At 40.5% G+C, this 21982-nt stretch overlaps 1 protein-coding gene across 2 annotated transcripts in view; it reads left to right on the forward strand.

The window, feature by feature from the left end:
• The window catches only part of ralgps2 (Ral GEF with PH domain and SH3 binding motif 2), a 100595-nt gene extending 79466 nt beyond the window's left edge, over positions 1–21129 (forward strand). Inside the window, exons 10-21 of one of the 2 annotated variants that reach the window (XM_074635955.1) lie at positions 2505–2642; positions 4261–4351; positions 4570–4637; positions 5652–5790; positions 5924–6075; positions 6175–6229; positions 6753–6830; positions 8889–8994; positions 10479–10571; positions 12156–12261; positions 14339–14430; positions 15425–21129. In XM_074635955.1, the coding sequence (XP_074492056.1) occupies positions 2505–2642; positions 4261–4351; positions 4570–4637; positions 5652–5790; positions 5924–6075; positions 6175–6229; positions 6753–6830; positions 8889–8994; positions 10479–10571; positions 12156–12261; positions 14339–14430; positions 15425–15454 (1148 nt within the window). In that variant the 3' untranslated portion in view covers positions 15455–21129. The remainder of the gene's footprint in view (positions 1–2504; positions 2643–4260; positions 4352–4569; positions 4638–5651; positions 5791–5923; positions 6076–6174; positions 6230–6752; positions 6831–8888; positions 8995–10478; positions 10572–12155; positions 12262–14338; positions 14431–15424) is intronic. The other variant, XM_074635956.1, reaches the window with a different exon arrangement.
• Positions 21130–21982: the final 853 nt, after the last annotated feature.

The raw sequence follows: 21982 nt of genomic DNA on the forward strand, positions 1-21982 counted from the left end.
CGGGAGCTTTGAGAATGTCTGTTTGCCGCGTGGAGAAATCAGCTCAGAGTATAAAAGATCCAAACGTTTCATTGTAACGATTCCAAATCAGCTCATGTCCATGCGGCCGCCTTTGCAGAAAGTATAACCGAAGCTTGAGACCAAAACGACTGATTAGTCGACAAAGACTCGGTTAAAACCGAGTATATGTCTGGACCGTGTACGATCAGTCTGCGAATTTGTGGCTAAATTGTTACACAAATAGTCAGTGGTCATGTCTATAATGTTAAATCCAGTGGTACATGTCCACTGGGTCCGTCGAGGACACTAGGGGACGTGCTGCTTCACTCAACTGGCCGTCCAAGCGGTGACGTACCCACTCGTGTAATGCACCTGATTAGTCCCTGGAAACAACATGGCGGACTGCTCGTAAACTTTCTGTTATTCCATCTAAACAATCCACCAAAATGTAATTCTGAAAAGTGAGAAATAGGCGATGCCACTGCTGATTCTCGTTTCATTTAAGAACTAGATCGCCCAGTTTCACAGCTTGGTCCAAGTTTCGTGAGCCGGACGTGTCGCGCTGGACGGGCTCATTTGCATAAAGGACTGTTCTCCGCCTTTTCATTTTGAAAGAGCAACTGCCAATCGGGAAACGCCAACACTCGGCCGACCAATCGTGTAACTTCATCACTCACTCACTCACTCACTCACTCCGTGACAGACTTGCGTTTGTAGGGCTGGCCCTCTGTGGTCCAGCCAAAAATACATTACAGAGTAAAAACTAAAGTCCACACATCAACAGAAAAGGTTAAATAGACACAGAAAGTGTCTGATGCATGGAGACAAAAAGGCAAGACAAGACAAACCTTTTATGCATTGTTGCAAGAACAGCTTATGATTAAAACATCTGATAACTCTTCTTTAAAACTGGCTAGCGAGATGAGGTTGAGACCAAGGGCCATAATGAAATAGACTCCCTTTTCCAGACTCAGTCCGTACAGGTGGCACCTTTAGCAGAGGGAAGAGCTGATTGTAATGCTGCTGACGTTTCTGAGCAGCTTCCTGTAGAGCTTCAACTGGAGAAAAAAGGGAAGGCAGATAAAGCCGACTTGTGAGAAAAATCCTTGCTCCGGGTGAAGTCTGAGCTCGTCTGGTCCTTATCACCGCTGTCGTTTACTTTAATATGTTCAGGTTCAGTGGCTAGATAGAGAGGATGTAGTTTTCTTCATACTTTGTGACCACATTTCCTCCATCTTTACCCCGAGGTTTCTGTTTTGATCTTTTCATACATACATGTAAACACACCCAAAGTGTCTGTGCACCCTGTGTGTTCCAGGCAGTATAGATTTGTGCATGACTAACTGCTGTTATCCCTGACATGCACTCAAAAGAGCTGCTACAGCAGTTAAGCCTTCACGATCCCTCTCTTCCTCCTCTTCCTCCCCATCTCTCACTTTCCCCCTTACAGCTGTGTCTCCAGACTCTTGTAAACTGCTTCTCCTGCTCACAACCTCCCTCCCGCCCTCTCTCTGATTCTAATCAGATGGTGTTGTGTTTGTGTGTGTGCATGGTATCCTGAAGACGAGCTTTGGCCCTTTTATCGGCTGGATCTGGTCCTGCAGTTCTGTTTTTCGATGCATATTTGTACATCTGTGCATCATTGCAAATGCATGTGTACGTGTGCACATCTGCTAGTATAACACCGTGTTCCAAGGAGGATGGGTTGTTGGTGTCTACTGTGTGATAACTTTTCTTACATCTGCACTTAATCTCGACACTGGTGTGTGTGAAAGAAACATTAAGCAAGAGAGAGAGAGAGAGGGAGGTGTGGAAGGAAAGGCACACCATCAGTTCACTTATAAAGCTTGTTAATCTATGTTTTCAGAATGGTGGGAAGCTGCTCCTGGGTTTGTCTTTTAATGTTAATATTTATGTAATGAAAGACTAAGAATCTCAGCTCTGCTTGCAAGTCTGCCAGAAAGAGGCAAGAAGAGAGGGAACAGGGAGGGAAAGAGAGAGATGGCCTTGAGTTGGAAAGGCTGAAGAGAAGATCAATCATCCACTCAAGGCTCTATTTAGATCCAAGGGGGAGCAGATTAGGGCAAAAAAAAGTCTGTTAGAAACTTGAGCAAAGTGTTGCAAATAGGAGAGCTTGTGCAGGGTTCTTATTCCTTTCTATTTGGGCTCCTGTGATATCAAACAGTCTGTGATTACCAGCTGGTCAGAAATCCACAGCTGCACTGGCACTGCATCCTGTATCCAAGAAAAATCTTGGATACATGATGCCTTGTCTGTGTGTTTGCTTTCTAATGAGCTGAGCTTTCTGTGTTCAGGCTGGAAAATCCTCGCTGATGTTTAATATAACGCCTCCTCCAACAGATGGACGCTGTCCTCGTTCGGCTTGCAGTGGGGCCCTCGACTCACTAAAGGATGAGAGGAGAAGGGAGTAGAGGGCTGTGTGTGTTTCTCCTGGTTTCATTTAACATGTTGCATCTTTTTTTCTGTGTGCTGCTTTGTTTCAGGGATGTACCTGTCCGATCTGACGTATGTAGACTCAGCCTATCCCTCCACGGGCAGCATACTGGAGAACGAACAGAGATCGAACCTGATGAACAACATTCTCAGAATCATATCGGACCTGCAGAGATCCTGTACCTACGGTGGGTTTAGACGCACACAGCCACACATTCATGGGATGGTAATGTGGTGTAGTGACAGGAAAAAACTAGAGGACTTTGAGTTTTGTCCAACATCCAACCAGCTTAAAGCTAGGGTAGGTAATCTTGAGAAACTAGCAAGAGCACGCTAGATTTTAAAGAGTATCCAACCGAGAAACGGAGCCTTTCCAATGAAAGAAGCTAGCAGCATTAGCTCCAAAAGTCACTAAATCTAGCGTGAAAGTTGCCAAATCGGCAGCACTGACAGCCCTTCCCTTCAGGCCTCCGTCCAAAGCTCTTCCCCCAAAATGATCATATATAATAAGACCTGGACATGGCGCCACCGCTCAGCCTTGCTTCCAATTTTGTCCAGTGGCCACTCGCAGTATTGCAACGAAAAATCCCCCTGCAGCCCAAAAAGCATTTTCCCCGTAAAACTGTTCACAGAACACCTCGAACTGCAAACACCGTTTATCATGAATTTTTTTATCCATGGAGGTTATATATTTGTTAAGCTTTCCTTGAGCCTAGAAAAGTGATTTAAAAATCTGTGACGTCATCATAATGTAAAGTTTATGGGTCGAACAGGAACTCTAGAAACACTGCTGCACATATTCAGTGAGCCGCATACTCTGGAAGTAAACCCGGAAGCCAGAACACTTTTTTTGGCATATGCTCCAGGTGAGCAGTTCTCATTGGAATGAATAGGTGCCATCTTGGGGTCCAATATCCAGTTCTTATAATACATCCATGACGTAAACATAACATAATGAACATAAACAACGAACTTGGCTATTGTTAGTACTCACAGCTGTAAAGCTAGCAGCTTGTGAAAGACTGGTGACACGCAATGAAATGATTGGAGGAGTTTATAACAGGCCTGCGACAGCTACAGATACCACATTATTTTTCTTTGTTTTGTCAGAGCATTTGATTTATTGATCGCTGTCGGTATGTCATGAGAATTTCAACAAATATGATAAAAATGTTTTTGAAGAAGATTACTAACTCTCAGCTGATGAATTTCATGACCTCAAGACATGTGATCATGTCCATCATGTGGAAAAACAAAAACAAAATCAAAGGAAGACATAGTCTGTATAAATGCTGTAAGGAAACTGCATTAAGCCTGGCCACTTCATTTTCTGTTGCCATGGAGACCCAATGAATCTCTGCTATTCATCATCAATACTTCAGTGAGATCTGCATTCAGCAGCAGTCACAAATCAAGATGAGGAGGAGGCAGCATACATTTCACCCCAGAATCCTCTTACCTGTAGTGTACCTGTATTTATCTATCTAGGTTGTTTTGGTCTGAGTCGCTGAGTGTCGGAGATATCGGCCGTAGTTTGTATACGTTTTTTTATATGGAGTAGAAGCCGTGCATCTCTGGGTCGATAATAAAGGGAAAAGGACATAAAGCACTTACAAATGAGACGCAGCTGTTACCTAGCAACACTCGGGCTAGAGGACAAGTTTCAAGTAAAATTTTGATTAGTAAAGTTGTATATTATTAGTAAATTGTTATCCTCACTCCTGACATGCCTCTATATTTTGTCGGTTTTAGATCCCATGAACACACATTTATTTAAATGTCTTTCATTATCTTCCCCCCTTTCAGATGTCCCAGTGTTGCCTCATGTCCAGAAGTATCTCAACTCAGTCAGGTACATCGAGGAGCTGCAGAAGTTTGTGGAGGACGACAATTACAAGTAAGAAACCAAACTCGGATGGATAACATGCTTTTGCCTCAGAATATTCTGATTTAGTCACAGGAGTAATTTCCTGCCAGGAACATCAAAACAGGTTTTCTGTTCCTCATCTATCTTTTCCCAAAAAATATTCCATCCCCATAATTATTTTTAATGATGAGAAATTCACAGAGGACGAAATCAAGCTGATGGATTTATTATCAATGTTCTTTATTTAGGTCGTCACAGAAGATTGAGCCAGGCACCAGCACACCACGAGCTAACGCCTCCAAAGAGGATATTGTCGGTAAGTTGTGTGTTAAATGTAGGATTTATTATCTCTTTTCTTTCCTGGTCTTTAAATGTGTCCTCCCCTCTGAAGCAGCAACCCTCCGCTGCTGAAAAATTAAGCTAATGTAGAAGTGTCAAAAACTGCAGTTCCTCTAATGTTCCTCTACTTGACGTCTCTCTACAGCAGAAATAAACATGTTTACAGTCTGGTACCAAAAAAACAGTTTTGGTCTCTATTGCTAATTTCTCCATTCATGACAATTGTTTAAATTATATTAAGGCTTAAAGTTGGGCATAATTAAGGCTGTGGCTGCTTTGAGTGACCGGTGGGTGCCGTCACAGGTCGCTAGTTGCTAGCTGTCTCCTCTGGGGCCCGCCTCGGCTCCACCAGCGCTCAACGTCTTTGCCCATTTTTAGATTACTTGGGACTTAGGCGGAGCTGGCACTGCCAATATTGCAATATATCCAACCAATTTATATTCTTCCAGCTACATAGATATTGAAAACAAATTTAATTTCTGCTATCATGAACCAGGATCTACAACACATTTATTTCACCACTGTATACATTCACTTACCTTTTGGACTCAAACGACAGAATATATATTGTGTAAAACAGAATATCAGAGTTAATAGAATAGAATCAGAATATCAAAAATAATTCTAACATTGAATTTATTTTTTACTTACTGATTATATATGGTACAATTTTACTAAAGTTACCCCCAATTTCACTGGATTTTTATGTGAATATATCAAGACTGTCAAACTTATAAACTCTAAGAAAAGAGATAAATCTGTAGGAAGAATAATGTGTGCTTTTTTTCTTATCATTATATATTTTTTAAGTTTATTTATCCCAATTCTATTTTTTAAATTATTATTTAAATTTTCATTAAATTCATGTCCTTTTTTTCTCTGTACTATTATGTTGAGTAAATGTCTGCAATGTTTGTACATTTGAATGTTTTTTCAATTAAAAAAAACAAACAAACTTCAGTCTTATGTTTCCTCCTACTCTTACCTACAGGCCAGGAAGCGTCAGCATCTCCTCTCTGCGGCCGTAGATGTGCGGTAGCCGCTGAAGGAACCAAAGTCCCGGCCACGCCGCCGTCCCCCAGGAACCTGCTGCCCTACGGACATAGGAAGTGCCACAGCCTGGGCTACAAGTCAGTTTCTAGTCTTTAGTTTGTATTATTATTAGGTACTATAGAAGAAGAAAGATACGTAAAAGCATTTATGTTACAATGTCATGAAGCAGATATACTTACCTTTTTCCTTCTGTGTTTTGTGTCCACATAGTTTTATCCATAAGATGAATACAGTAGAGTTTAAAAGCGCTACGTTCCCCAACGCTGGTTCTCGCCACCTGTTAGACGACAGCGTGATGGAGAGCCACAGTCCCACCAGGGGACATGCAGAGAGCTCCACTCTGTCCAGCGGTATTTCACTTGGTAAGACATACACATGGATACTTGTTACTATAATGCTCAGTTTGTATCTTAAGTGACATGTTGTGTGTTTTATTGTAAATGATTTGTATGTGTTCACAGGGAGCAGCGAGGGCTCTGAGCTCAGTGAAGAGGTGTCTTGGCCGGCTTTTGAGAGGTAAGGTTACTACGTCCATGTCTGCGCTGCTTTTTTTTCATCGCATCCATGTGCAAGATCATAAAATACCCTGACGTGATTGTATCATTTTCAAAGCTCTGGCCCCCGAGACACAGCTGTGCGAAAATGATCGGCCATTAAAAACTCGCACACGAATGCCGCGTTCCAGCCTTGCTTTTAGCCACGCAGCCGTGCCTCACCACCCCTCCACCGCTGCTCTCAGATGCTTCTGCAGCAGCCTGAAATGTATTAAGAGCTTAACATTTAACTCCCCCTAACCAGTAGTCCCTCTGTGCCAGAAAGTGTCTGGAGTCCACACTCACTAGTTCACGAATCAACATGCCTGTAAATCATCTGAACCCTTTGAATAACCCTGTAAACACACATTCTCATACCAAATGAACACTCCTCCATCCAGCCCTAACCCATGCAATCTGAAGGGAAAATCAACACACAAAAAAACAGCCTTAACAGTGTCCCCCGTGCCCCCCCATCCTATCCTGTCTTATCCTATTCTGAACAGGACTCGGTTCTATCACTCTCTGGGCCCAGTGACCCGTGTGGCCCGCATCCCCTACAGAGGAGTCCTGAGGCCCAGCAGGTACACACATCCCGACCTGAAAGACCAACCTGAGCTGAACCAAACCTTTCTCTTATCCTCACTTCAGTCCCTGCCAGGGGCCGCTGTGTGCTGGTGCTTAGAGTGTGTGTGTGTGTGTGTGTGTGTGTGTGTGTGTGTGTGTGTGTGTGTGAGTGGTGCTGAGATAATCTGGTGGTGGGAGACGTGTTTGTGCGCGTGTGTGTGTTGTTGAAATCAGGAGAAGGGCTATGGATCTGTTTGGGGCTCATGATTCTACATCTTTTGCTGCGTACCATCAGTCTAAAATCCACCTTTTGCTTTCTTAAATTTCTTGCATGTCTGCCTCACACACACACACACACACACACACACACACACACACACACACACACACACACACACACACACGGTCAACCTGGACTTCTTCTTGTGATACGTCTCCAAGATATTTCACAGCTTGGACCTAAATATGAGTTTCCACAGTCACACTGAGCTCCATGTGTTACTGGAAACTAACTGTTACATCCTCATTCCTGGGGTAGAGGGGAACAGACTCTTCAGGGGTATTAAAGCCAATTCTCATGGACGGTGCAAATAAAAGCGTCCCTTGCGGTTAGAGATGAGTCTCTCTCTCTTTCTGTCTCGCTCGCTCTCTCTCTCTCTTTCCACCAGGCTGCACTGGGCTCCTGCACACTGGGCTTCCTGCTCTGATACTCCAGACAGACACAATCTGCTCACCACCTTGTCCGCCGCTGCTCTTCTTTCTGCAGAAACCAGCGTTAAGATTTATATCTGTGAAATTCAATTCTGTGAAAACAAGGCATGGTAACACTTCATTTTAAAGGTCCGCAAATTTCATCGTGATTAGGTGATAATTAGCAAGTAACCTATTTGAAATTTCTTTGGAATTACTGCCAAATTACCCCAATATTTACCTCAAAATGTATCGAAAATTACTTTATTATACACATTATTAAATAATTACATCTATCTATTTATCAGGAGACATGGAAATTAAGCATGTCAATTAACTTTGTATTCTTTTCCTGAAAATGTACTAGCTATTGGGAAACTATGATGGAGTATTAGGGCCACATTGAGGAAAAAAATAAATCTGAGATTTTGAGTAAAAGTCATAAGTTTACGAGAAAAAGTTGTAATATGAGAATAAAGTCATAAGTTTACGAGAAAAAAAGTCATAATATTACAAGAATAAAGTCATAACTTTACAAGAATAAAAGTTTTAATATTATAAGAATAAAGTCATAAATATAAGATAAATTAGGGCCACATTGAGGGAAAAAAGAAATCTGAGATTTCGAGAATAAAGTCGTAATTTAATGAGAATAAAGTCATACTATTTCAAGAAAAAAAGTCATATGAGACTAAAATCATAATTTTATAAAGTAGTAATTTGACATGTTAGTTTAAAGGGGAAATAAAGCAGCGTGTGTGAAAATGAGGAATGTGGAGCATCTTGTGAACTTAGTTTAGGTTTCACAAATAACAAAATAATTCATCTTTTGGCACATCAGCACCACATTATCATCAGTATCAGGACCTTGATAACGTTGTGCAAGAAACTGCGTTTATTCCAAAGAAAGAACCACACAGACCTGATGGGGAAACTGCCTCTTTTGTGGAGGAGGAAATTACTTTTTTTCTCGTAAAGTTATGACTTTATTCTTGAATTCTCAGATTTTTTTTTTCCTCAATGTGACCCTAATATTGTTTATAATAAAGTAATTTTCAATACATTTTGAGGTAAATATTGGGGTAATTTGGCAGTAATTCCAAACAAATTTCAAATTGGTTTCTTGCTAATTATCACCTAATTAACATGAAATTTGCAGACCTGTAAAGTGAAGTGTTACCTGAGGCGTAAATAAATGTAACTTTCAAAAACACATACCTTTTATGAAGCAGAATTTAAGGTAGATTTGCAGATTGCGTCTGCCTTTTAATACTACGTCCATCTCTGATTTCAATCTGGTGTGCGTGCATGAGAGCATGCATGTTTCCTCGCGTGTGTCTTTGCGTTTATAGCTCGTAATGTTTGTCTTTGTCCTGATGTCATAGCTCAGCGGAGTCGGAGGAGCTCGCGGTTCACTTGTATCCCGGAGCGGTCACAGTGCAGGGGGTGCTGAGACGGAAGACTGTGCTCAAGGAGGGCAAGAAACCAACAGTGAGATGCCACACACACACACACACACACACACACTCATATATACATACATATCTATACACATGCATGTGTCCATGTGCTGTTCATACACCTATACCTACCTATTTACCATACAGGAGCAGATGGGCAATAAAGGCTGTCTGCAGAACAGCCTTCAGAGACTCCTTAACCTGCAGAACATATCTGTTACTGTCTGTTTTTTACACTCACTGTAATTCTCTTCCTCCTTCACCGTGCTTGCATTTTTCCCCCCACTGCTTTTGTTTGCCTTGTGCCTCTTAAAGCCATTTTAATATTTGCACTGAGATTATCCTGTTCTGTTTTGACTGGAAACAAAGCTGCAGCTCTTTATGCAGTTGAAATAACTTGAAACTGCCACAGGTAGTGCGGGTGATTTACGAGTTTCTTTGATGATGTAACAAGGCCTAAAATATTTTCCCCAATCTGGCCATGTAGTCAGGCGAACTCTCTTTTTTTAGTATTAATTATCAGGTCCCCCTTTTTTTTCTTTCACATGCTTTTCCTTCATCTCATAACTCTCTTTATTTTCCTGGTATTAAGCTTTCAGTGTTTATGGAACAAGATGCTAATTTTGCACACTTAATCTCCGGTTATCCGCTTATCCAGCACAGACAAGCGATGACTTTTAGGGTGCTTTCCACAAGCTATAGTCCGTTTGGCTAGTCCGAATCAGAGTGTCTGTTATTGCTTCATAGCAGACCGTTGCTATGTATAACAGACCGTTGCTATGTATAACAGACCGTTGCTATGGGTGCAGTTCTGATGTCGGACTCCGGCGGACCGTTTTTGTGTTTCAAATTATTGATTTATTAAGTAAGTAGTCGTGTAATAAGCAGGATAATGTACAGCTAGCGGGTCACTTTTGTGAAATAAACCCCTTCAGGGGCGACGCAAGACCCCTCCGCTTGGCTCGCTGTACATTGTCCCTTACATAAACGTCACTATTTTTGTGGACTTTATTTATTTATTTATTAGCATATTCGGTATGTTTTCTTCGGCCGAGATGTCAAGCAAACATCAGACTCCAGGTCAGCCCTCTCCCGCTCATGTTAACCTGTCGTTTACCTGTGTCCATCTCAACAAATGGAAACTTGGTTGTTTTGGTCCGCACCAGAGTACAACTACTGCGTTCACAAACAAACCGCACCAGAGGTTGATTAGAACGGACTAATTGTTGGCTTGTGAAAGCGCCCTTAGTTCCCCAAACCATACTGTCTTCTCCCCTGTGATTCATCTGTCTCTCTCTGCCTCTCTAATCTCGTCTCTTTATATGTCCCAGTCAAAGCTTTGTAAGTACGTGATGCAGCACAGAACCATATATTCTATAATATAATAAAAACACCAAAAAAAACATCCCACAGTGTTTACTCTTTGGCACATGAGTCCCATACTGTAGCAGCATTTCACTGACTCAATCAGACTGAAGTGGAGTTGACAATTAGATTTCACTGTTGTGCCTCCAGGTGGCGTCGTGGACCAAATACTGGGTCGCTCTTTGTGGAACCCAGCTCTACTACTACCCTGCCAAGTCCCTGAAGGCTACTGAGAGAAAACATGTAAGTCACACAAACCATCACGTCTTCTGTGTAACCGTCTGAGCATGCGTTCATGCCACGCATCTCTGCAGCGGACGATAGAAAATTTGGAGCTTTGTAGGGCGATCCCCTCGTCGTCAACTTATCGGTCGTTTTTGGTCTCAGTCAACCAACATTTCTTTAGTCGATTAGTCATTTTTTAATGCGTTTTCATTCTTAGTCGACTAAGAATTTCTTTGGTCGAGGACAGCCCTACAGGTTTGTTTGTTTAGGCAGTTGAGGAAAATAACTGAGAGCAAATATCTGCACTTAGTCATCTGAAAGTCACAGATTTCTTCCATGTGAACCACAGTTATTGACCAAATTATCCCAAAACACACCCAGTTGTACAAGTAGATGACGCATGATAGCTATTACTTGCTCACTAAGAATGTTTGATTACAGAATGAACTCAGGGAAACTCACTTAATGATTCTTCTTCATGTGTTTTTTTTTATCGGTATGCACAGGAAAAGGGAAATCTTGACAAAAAATGCAAATGAGAAAAATTACACATTTTCCATGTAGTTTTGGCATAATTTAACAACAAGTAGAGCGTGTTCAGTGCATCTGGCAATTTGACAGGAACATTTACTGAAACTACTGGAGCTCAGAGGTACGGAAGCCCCGAGAGGCAAGTAAGAATAAAAAAAATACTGATGATTAATTTTTTATTTTTTTTTAAAGTCTGATCTAAATAGTTTTCTCTCCTGTGTTTATGACTTCAGAACAGATGGAAAAGGGTTGCTCCAGGATAATCTTTATAAGTTCCTTTAAAACATTTTTTTTTTTTTTAAATGTCATCTGTGAAACAGGTGGAGATCAACAAGTTTTGCCAGGATCATTTTTCTATGTTACTTTTTAGAAAGTGTTTGTTGTTGTAATACTCACTTTGTCAGTAAGATGCTGAAGGGCACCACTACCCCTTGTTCTAAATAGCATTAATTTACACAACCTGCTAACACACAATATATGTACCTTGTGTTTGGGTGCATCGAGAATTTTAAACTCCCCAGGAAGAAAACATGAATATGTTTAGTCCTATTTAGATCATGGGGTGGTGGTGCACTTCAGCCTCTTGTGGCTGAAATGAGTATTACAACAACAAACTCTCACCTGCTTTCACAGAGAAACAATTCAGACTTAGAAAATCACAAGTTATTTTTTCCTCACTTGCCTCTCCGGGTTTCCGTACAGAGGATAGCGTAGGGAAGAAAGGATGATAAGAACTGAAAGAAAACAGTAAATGAGTGGACGTAATGGTCAGTGATTGTGTGTGTTGGGGGGGGGGGGGGGGTGGACCACTGGATGGGGTGTGGCGCAGCGAGGGGACAGACAGATGGTAGCACTCATTGAATAATGAGATCAATGACATCACTGCAGTCCTGTGTGTCACTCACAGGCTAATGAGAACCTTGTGGCGTGCACATGCACGAGATCCAGAGGTTGCACCCACATTCATACACACAAAAACCTGTATTAACATTTCTAGTAGTATTTAGACAACAACAGAATCGTCATGAAGAAAGAAAAGTTAACTCTTGTTTCTACTCGTCCTCTGTCCAGTTCAAGTCGACGTCCAGTAAGAGCGTGTGTGTGGTGGGTCTGATGGCCATGATGGCTGACGATCCCGAGCATCCCGACGTCTTCTTGCTGACGGACTCCGAGCACGGTGAGACACACAGACACACACACACAGAAATGACTAACGTAAGCAAGCAGTCAGCTCTCTGAAAACGGATGCAGTAAATATGTGACCTGAGTCAGTGGAGTTTGGTTTGAATGGTGACATCACCTGTACACATTCACACACACACTCCCTAAATTTGGTGGCCCAAATGTAAACTTATGTAAAAACAATACAGAAAAGGCAATTTAACGCAACTTAACACAACCTTCCTGAACTGTGACACTTCAATAAATCAAAAGACATTAACTCCTGCTTCCATTCAATCCTAAATTGTTGTTGCCATTTAGTTTTTTTCCAGTGGGCTACCTCCAAGTCTGAAAAGTGAAGCCAATGCTGAAGTGCCTTAAACTTGCATTCTTTCTAACAGCCAGCAGGGGGCGACTCCTCTGGTTGCTAAAAGAAGTCTGATTGTATAGAAGTCTATGAGAAAATGAGCCAACTTCTCACTTGATTTATTACCTCAGTAAACATTGTAAACATGAGTTTATGGTCTCAATCGCTAATTTCAAGTCTTCTTCAATACAGCATGATGTTCATTTAGTAAATTATGGTCCCATTTAGAGTCAAATAGACCATAAAGCAGGGGATGCTTTAGGGCGTGGCTACCTCGTGATTGACAGGTCGCTATCACGGTGTTGTCCGGTCTGGGAGTTGTCCGTGTTTTTGTCTCACAACTTTAACCCTTTCACAGTGTGTTTTCAGTTTATTAAAGTTAATTATAACATTTTTGGTCGACTAAAAATGTCTTATTCAACGTTCGGTTGTATTTTGCTCCATCCTCTCGTGTCACTTCTGGTTGCAAAAAAACAACATGGCGATGGCCAAAATGCCGAACTCGAGGCTTCAAAATGTTAGTCCACAAACTAAAGGACGACATCACGGTGACTACGTCCACTTCTTATATACAGTCTGTTTTTTTACATAGTCCGTCTTTTGTGTTTTTTGTTCTTCTGTAACGATCGTGTTAGCTGTTGCCAGCTGAGTAGGCTTAGTAAACTCATACTTTAGTAGCTTCGACATATCGGATGCTAGCCGGTGACGAGTAGCCTACTGTTTGCTGTTCTCGTAGAAGACGTGAAGGAATCAGGATTTTTGTGTAACTGTAACGTTGCGCTGGTGAAAGCCACGTGTATGTTTTGTTTTTTTTTACTTTTATTTAGACAGGTAATCTCATTGAGGCATGCAGTCTTGTTTTCCAGAGAGACCTGATAAAACTTGGTGTGGCCACCTACAGGAGATATTTGGTGGCCACAGTAACTTTTTGTAGCCACGGGCCATCGTTAATGTCAAAACCTGCACACACCGGGGTTATTATAGTAAACTAAAACTAAACAATATTTGTAGTAAACTGAAACTAAATGTAAATTAAAACTATATTTCATGGTTAAAAATGAATACAAAAACGGAAAGTCGTTTTAGTTTTTTTTAGCTATAATATATCACTATCGAAAAAAGTGACATTAAACCACATAAATTGAACAGACTTCACCTTCCAGGAGACGGCGCTATGTAAAGTAGCACAAAAACTAAACTTTAAACATCATGGCCGATCCTACACAGTTCTCCAACCATGTGTTTTCGGGGACATTATAGCGGACCCTAACAAAAACAAACTAAAACTAAATACATAAAAACTGAAACTTTCTGAAAAACTGATACTAAACTAAAACTAGCAAACACACTCTGAAAACTAAAAGTAAAAAATATTATAACCTTGGCAAACACACACATTAACAGTAAATCTAACTGTCAGGTTCAGTATGTGATGTCATATCTAGCATTTTTCATGTTCATACACAGCTGTTAACACACGCACACACACACACACACACACACACGCACACACACACACACACACACACACACACACACACACACACACACACACACACACACACACTCCAGTTGCCTCTGTCCTGAACTTTTCCACTGTGACTTTGTTTTTATTTTACCGGGCGAGCCAATGTCAAGCGAGGCCTCAGCCATCTTTCCAGAGTGTTGTGAAAGCAGGTGGAAATGAGACACTTGGCGTCTCACACTGTTTGTCTCCGTTGCCTAGGTAACACCTACAAGTACCAAGCAGGGAACAAAACGAACGCGTCGCTCTGGTTCAAACATCTGAGTGCTGCCTGTCAGAGCAACAGACAACAGGTACGGAGCCAAATAAACACTCACACACTGCTGAATATCAGGGGGGGATTAGGAAATACTCTTATAAACATATTGTGTTGAACTTTAAAAAGAATTAGGGCTGTCAAAGTAAACACGATAATAACGCTCCAAACTTACGAAAAATTTTGGTGAGGAAAAACTGTCATGGCCATTTTCAAAGGGGTCCCTTGACCTCTGACCTCAAGATATGTGAATGTAAATGGGTTCTATGGGTACCCACGAGTCTCCCCTTTACAGACATGCTCACTTTATGATAATCACATGCAGTTTGGGGCAAGTCATAGTCAAGTCAGCACACTGACAGCTGTTGTTGCCTGTTGGGCTGCAGTTTGTGCATATTTTTTATGCTAAATGCAGTACCTGTGAGGGTTTCTGGACAATATTTGTCATTGTTTTGTGTTGTTAAATGATTTCCAATAATAAATATATACATTTGCATGAAGCAGCATATTTGCCCACTCCCATGTTGATAAGAGTATTAAATACTTGACAAATCTCCCTTTATGGTACATTTTGAACAGATAAAATAGTATGCGATAAAATGTTTTAATCAATTGACAGTCCTAATAAATATATATAAAAGCAAACACAGGGATAAAAAAACCATAAAGTAACATAAAACATGTCAGGGGTAAATAAATAGTAACGAATAACAGCACAGTCTCATAGTTTTATTAGCTTTTTTGTTTTTAGCTGAAGTTATTATGTTAATAAATGTATATTCTATTTCTTTCTTGAAAACACAAACGTGAACTTAAGCAAACTTACATTTATTCTATCCTTATTATTGTGTTGACCCTTAAAATAATACAAGTTCCAATATAAGTTCAAAATAACAGATATTATAATCCAAGATAAATCTGCAAAACTCTTACCACAGTTTACGGGTATAAATACATTTCCATGACAGATAGTTTCAGTATGGGAATCACACAAGGCACAGCTTTAACCTTATTTATCACACACCTCACAGGTGCCAGCCAATCTGATGTCATTCGAGTGAGCGATGCTGAGGAGTGACTGAGCAAAGACGAGAGAGAGAGAGAGGGACGAGGAAACCGACGACAAGGAGGAGGATGAGGAGGAGTATTGACTCAGTAGTGGGAGCTTTCACTGCCATGAGCCCCGGCCTCACTGCAGCCTCACCTGCCACCACTGCCTTAACCACAGTACCCTGTGTGTGTATGTGTGTATGTGTATATGTGTGTGTGCTTGTATATGTGAGAATGACTCTGTGTCTGTGTGTGTGTGTGTGTGTGTGTGTGTGTGGATGGAAGTGACTGTTTTGGGTGTACTGACTGACTACTGAACAAGGACCTGCACCACTGCTCCCTCATTTGCTCTCTGTGTCTTTTTGTTTTTACTGTCCAGCAATTCAGTGGAGCCATTGGACTTCTCCTCTCCTCTCTCTCTCACAGACAGACTGTCCTCGGATGGACACAAATAATCCTCTCCTCTGTTTTTTTTTTTTGTTTTTTTTAAGGGGTTAACTATTTTTATTTGTGTCCCCTGTCCCGCCATGCTCGATTGCAAGATTTCTTTTTTTAATCGACACACAATCACAACACGCATGCTCACATCGGACTAACCCGTTTGGACTTTTGGAGGGTTTGAAATAACTTCTTTTTTTTTTTTTTTACTTACACACTTTCAATTTGTTGGTCTCTTCGTTCACTTGTGTTTGCTTGGAGTTACAAGCTCATTAACATATAATTACCACGCACTCTCACACACTCACACATACAGGCCTATTCGATCGCGTCAACGTTAAGGGCTCTGATTCGCAATCGATTCCAGCAGAAACAATTCACACACTTCCTGAATGTGTCTAGTTTTTATTACCGATCTCTGCCCCCCCCCCCACTTTATTTCCTCATATACTCGCTAAATGTTCTGTACGTACGTGTGCGTGTTTGTATAACTGCATTGGGTGGGAGGGCAAATATTTGCTTAAATGACAGGAATCTTGTCTGTGTTCCACATAGGTACGATCCTCCCAGAATCTAAGCTAAGACGTGTTCGCGGCTGAATAGACGAGAGTTTAAATCCTTTTTTACAAACCTGTATTCTTTTCCTCCAGCGCTTGGTTTCACCAGACTCACACTCGCACACTAAACACTAAAAGACTTGAAACTGTGAAAGAGTCCAAGAGAAGAGAAAGCAACGAGAACTCATAACACACCTCTGGTCTGGAGCAGACACTCAACGCTACCTGGAGCCATACAGACTTTAAATCTTGTTTGTTTATGTTGTTTTGTGTTTTTTTGGGAGGGATGGTGCAGTTCACAGTATTACCGTGTAGTAGATGATCGCACGTCAATGTAGTTTTGTCTGTTACATTTGAATGTTACATTTTTTGTGTGTGTTTTCCTCCCCTTTTGGAGTAGTTACTTTGAATATTTTATTTACATGTGAATATTATTTTCTATTATTTTTTTTTGTTGCCCCTTATTCGATTAACAAGGACTCAGCTCAATTTGAGGCCCTAACTGTGTTAGATCTGATAAGCACCTTGGATCTAATTAGTGCCAAGTGATGTTAACGTCGCCAATTTTCTTTAGGTTAACGAAACGTTATAAAGAACAGAGCAGAACTGGCATGTTACAATGGGAAGAAACCTGAGGGTAACACTTAATATTAACCATCATTTATAAATGTTAAATTGATAGTTCATTAAAATTTAGTTATTTTACTGTTAACAAACCATGACATTATAATTATAACTCGAATTTGTGTTAATTTAAAGGCACTATATGTAACTTTCAGGAAATCCTTAAAGGTTAAAGGTAAAATCAAACGTTTAACATAAAAATGCTGTTGAAGTGTATTTATTATTTTGTTATTTTCACTCTTTTAAAGTCACCAGAATGCAGGAAACGAAGTCCCTGAAACTATAACTTTTCTGCTTTGGTGTTGAAGTCCTCCGTATTTTTAAGGTCTCAAAGTTGGCAAGTATGTTGCTCGCACTCCGCAGGCGTGCACGATCATCCTGGGCATCGACCGAAACAGTGATCACATTACAATCAAATATCACTGTTACTATCTGTAACGTCCATGATACTAACTAGCGTGCCATTTGCAAATAACTTAATCGGCTAACGTTATAAAGCAAAACCGTCCGGAGTCCTTTAAAATCAGTCCACAGGCTGTTACAGGCAACCGAGAAAGTCTCAGTTTTTAAGTTACATTACAATATATTCACACAATGGCAATACAAAGCAATTAATACATGTATATTATTACATAAAGTACCTTTAACGCTTTATTGCTGCACACATTATAACATTTTATATTCTATATTATAAGTATTTGTTAATGATTACGCAATGACTTTTAAGAAATTGTTCGTTAACAGTCTGTAAACATTATTTGGATGACTATTATAAAATTGGAACTGATGATATATAATACCTTGTTAAATGGTTAATAAATACTTTGTAAAGCATCTATAAACATTATTTAGATAGTTAATACTTTGTCAATGGTTAAATTGGTTAAAGATTTACACTAACAAATACTTAATATAATATATAAAATGTTATAATATGTTTAACTATAAACTGTTAATAGATACTTTATTAATGTAATCAGAATGTAATTGTTATCGTCTCCTATCAGCTATGATACAACATATGATTTATGATCTAATTCTTCCATATTACGCAAATTACTGATAAAATAACAGAAATTATAGCATTACTAATAATTAGTAAACATTATTAATTATCATTTCATTGTTTGTTAACAGTAAAATAACAATTAACTAAGTTTAATTAACTCTCAATTTACCATTTATAAATGATGGTTATTATAAAGTGTTACCAACCTGAGATTTGCTGTTTTTCGTTTTCCTTCGGGAGCAAATAGCATCCAAACAAACAAACAAACATGATCACAGGATGATGGAGATGACAATGATGGGAAGCTTCTCGCCCCGTAATATTCATGATTCTAATCTCTTTTTTTAATTTTAAACAGCTGTTTACATTGTACGTTTACACAATCTTTTGCCCCAAAATCACAATCCCTTCAGTGCTCCACGTGTACTCTATAAACCTTAGTGTTACAGTATGTAGAAACTAACGGGGTATATTAAGCTCAGAGTTAGTTTCAGGTTGTTGAACATATCCACACTCGCAGCACTGATGTTCTCCAGACTAACATCCAGTCTTTAGAGGCACACTGATGCATTAAAACGGTCCTCAACACAATATACAAGTCAACAATTCAACCTTTTATGTCAGACAGCAAACTGAGACAATTTAGCGCCCGCGAAGAGTTCAGTCCTTTCTGTATGAACTAAAGGAGGGATGGTAATGGATGAACCTGTGGAGGAGTGAATGAGGAAGCCAAAGACGGGCATATTTGTGTGCCTGTGCATACTTCTCTATTTTTCTAAAACATTGTAATTCAAGCCACACATAGGCAATCCCTCGAGGCTGCTGGTCACTGCTGGGGTGAGTTGAGGGCGACCAGCTCCTCTGTGTGACTGACTCGTGCCACAACTCCACGTTCTGGCAGTGTGAAGAAAGGAGGGACTCATGAGCAGATTAAGAAGTGGAAACTCATCCACTGTGGTCTGTGAAAGAGCTTCTTTTTTTTTGTTGCTGCGTAACGGGAGCAGAGACTGTTTGAAAGTGACAAAATCCCAGAGCTGAAGCACTGTGGAGGCTGATCATTGCTGGTGTTTGAATGTGATTGGTTGGCCGGGGGGACAGAGAGGGTCTGTGAATGAAATAAGTGAAATGGGTGAGAGACAGAGTTTGGGGAGTTTAGAGACTGTTTACCTGTAAATATCAGATGGTGGAGCTTAAAGGGATAGTTCAGGTGTTTTGAAGTGGGGTTGTATGAGGTACTTATCCATCGTCGGTTTATTACCTACAGTAAAAGACAGGAGTACCAGTACGGGAGCAAAGCAATGTACTGCTGTGGACGGGGGCAGCAGCAGAACAGATTTTAGACATCTAAAGAAATCGATATCAGTTTAAGTGTACGCTATATTTTGAATATTTTACCGCTTTACCTTCCTGTCAGACAGCCCTTTCTGACAGGGAACTGAAGCCATTCAAAGCCATCAGACTCCATTGAAAAAAACCCAGTAATTTTACCTGTAGATCACAAGAGTTGCTGGTCTACCGCTGTCTCGATCGGTGAGTTTGTTTGTGTTATTGTGTGACTTTGGTGAATCCGAACGAACCCTTTTAAAACACCAAAGTCACACAAAAACACAAACTAACGTACCGATTGCGGCAGCGGTAGTCCAGCATTCCCGTGTTCTGCGAGGTAAAATTACTGTTTTTTTCAATGCAGTCTGGTGGCTTTGGCGAGAGAACACAGATAACGGCTCGGTTCCCCTTCAGAAAGGGCTGTCTGATGGCAAAGTATCTTAAATATAACGTACACTTAAACTGATATTGATTTCTTTAGGTGGGCCTTTTCTTAGGTGGTTAAAGTCTGTTTTGCTACTGCCCCCTGTTCACAGCAGTACATTGCATTGTTCCCGTGCTGGTACTCCTGTCTGTTTCTCCACACTGGGGGCATGCCGACCGCCATCTACTGTAGGTAATACACTGACTATGGATAAGTACCTCATACAACCCCACTTCAAAACACCCAAACTATCTCTTTAACCCGCTGTCATTTGCAATATATTGACAAAATGGTGCAGTTAAACAAAAACAGAAGGAACTGGGATGTAAACAAACCCAATGTAGGCCGTCAACATCCCCATCACATTTCCCTTCTTTCTGTTTGCTTTATCTGATGTGAACTGAGATGATGCGGATTCCTGAGTTACATGTTTTATACCTAACCAGACCTTTTGGGGGCATCTTGGAAGGTTTATTTGAATCAATTTGGGTGTAACCATCTTTCCCCTCGAGAGTTACCCAGATCATGTTGAGCGCTTTTCGTGAGGTTTTTCTCCTCACTGTAACCTGAGTTTACACAATTTTCTTTTTTTTATTATCATTTCTGTACAGTGTGTGGTCAAAATAATGGAAACCTGTTGCATTTTTTGGACGTTTTGTGGTTTTACCTGACTCTTTTCTTGGATTTCATGGCTACTAACATAATGACCCCCCACTTCTGATCATCTATTTTTGGGATGAGAGTGGAAAAAATACAAATGTCAGGCGCTCCTCATTTCAGATCCTTTTTGGTTATTGCAAAGAAACTTGATGCTTGAAAATTGCCCCTTTCTGTGGTGAGAGTTCATGTCCGTTAAATTGACCATACTGTCTACAAATGCACAAATTTCCATATATTAACTGTTTTGAGTGAATCTGCCGTCATTCTTTTTAATGGTCATGAAAAAAAAAAAGTTTAACAGTTGAGATGAAGGCTTCGACCAGAGGAAGTGTTTTTCAGCGTGCTTATACGACGTGTTTGTCCTCTTGATTTGGTGGAGAATCGATGTGAATCTGGACAGGCATCATTCACTGTTTACCGAGGACATCGACAACCTTCGTTAAAGTCACTGAAAGGTGACGACGAGGGTTAATGTGTGTGTAAATGACCTTTTGACCTTCACGCCCTTTACCTGGCTCTGTGTGTGTCTGTCTCTGTCTGCCCGTGTCATGACTGTGGCGAGCGCTGTGACCTCACCGCTGAGTGATGCGCTCGCCTGGTGTGAAGACTGAGAACCAATAAACACTCTGCCCTTTTTTACTCCACACATCGCCGGTTTCATGCTCATTGTTCTGTTGAAGATTGTTTATCTGGGATAGGAGGGGGGGATAGAAATGAGTGTGTATTATATCGCGGTTTCATGACATACTATTATACAATACTATTCTAAATACTGACAATCAGTTCCAGATTTGTTCAAGCTGCTGTTTGAGTTGTTGCAGAGCAGTAAAGGGACGACTGAGAGCTTCTGTAGTGATGAAAGTTGCCTAAAGGGAAATCTCCTGCAGAGTCGGCTTCATTTCTTTATTAGTATTTCTCCTTTTTTACAACAGTATTACCCAAAAATGTAATTCTTGAATCGGCCTACAAAGAACAAAGTACATTAACTTGAGTTACTGTTGGGTCATTTTTCTTGCTGAAGCATTACTTCACTAGGCTACAATTACAAACACATCCATCACAGCACCAATGTTTGCCTTTTATTACTAACAAAGAACAGCTGTGGGATCATTTGCAGTGAGGAAAACTATCCCCTATTGTTAAGGCTGTCAAAGTTAGCACGATAAAAACCTGTTAATGCAAATTCGAATTTAACGCAACTTGCGATTTTGAGGTTGTAGCGGGCTCCGTTATAAAGTTAGAGTGAAGATACTGGCATCATATGAAACTAGAAAACATAAGGAATCCATTGGTACCATGTCATGTGACACATGTGACTAGCTCGTTGTGAAGGAGGTTAAATAAAGCTCCAAACTTATGCTAAATTTTGGCGAGGAAAAAGCAGGCATGGCCAGAGGGGTCCCTTTACCTCTGGCCTCAAGATATGTGAATGAAAATGGGTTCTATACTAAATGCAGTACCTGTGAGGGTTTCTGGACAATATTTGTCATTGTTTTGTGTT

Source organism: Sebastes fasciatus, chromosome 5 (assembly GCF_043250625.1).
Source record: "Sebastes fasciatus isolate fSebFas1 chromosome 5, fSebFas1.pri, whole genome shotgun sequence".
NCBI lineage: Eukaryota > Metazoa > Chordata > Actinopteri > Perciformes > Sebastidae > Sebastes > Sebastes fasciatus.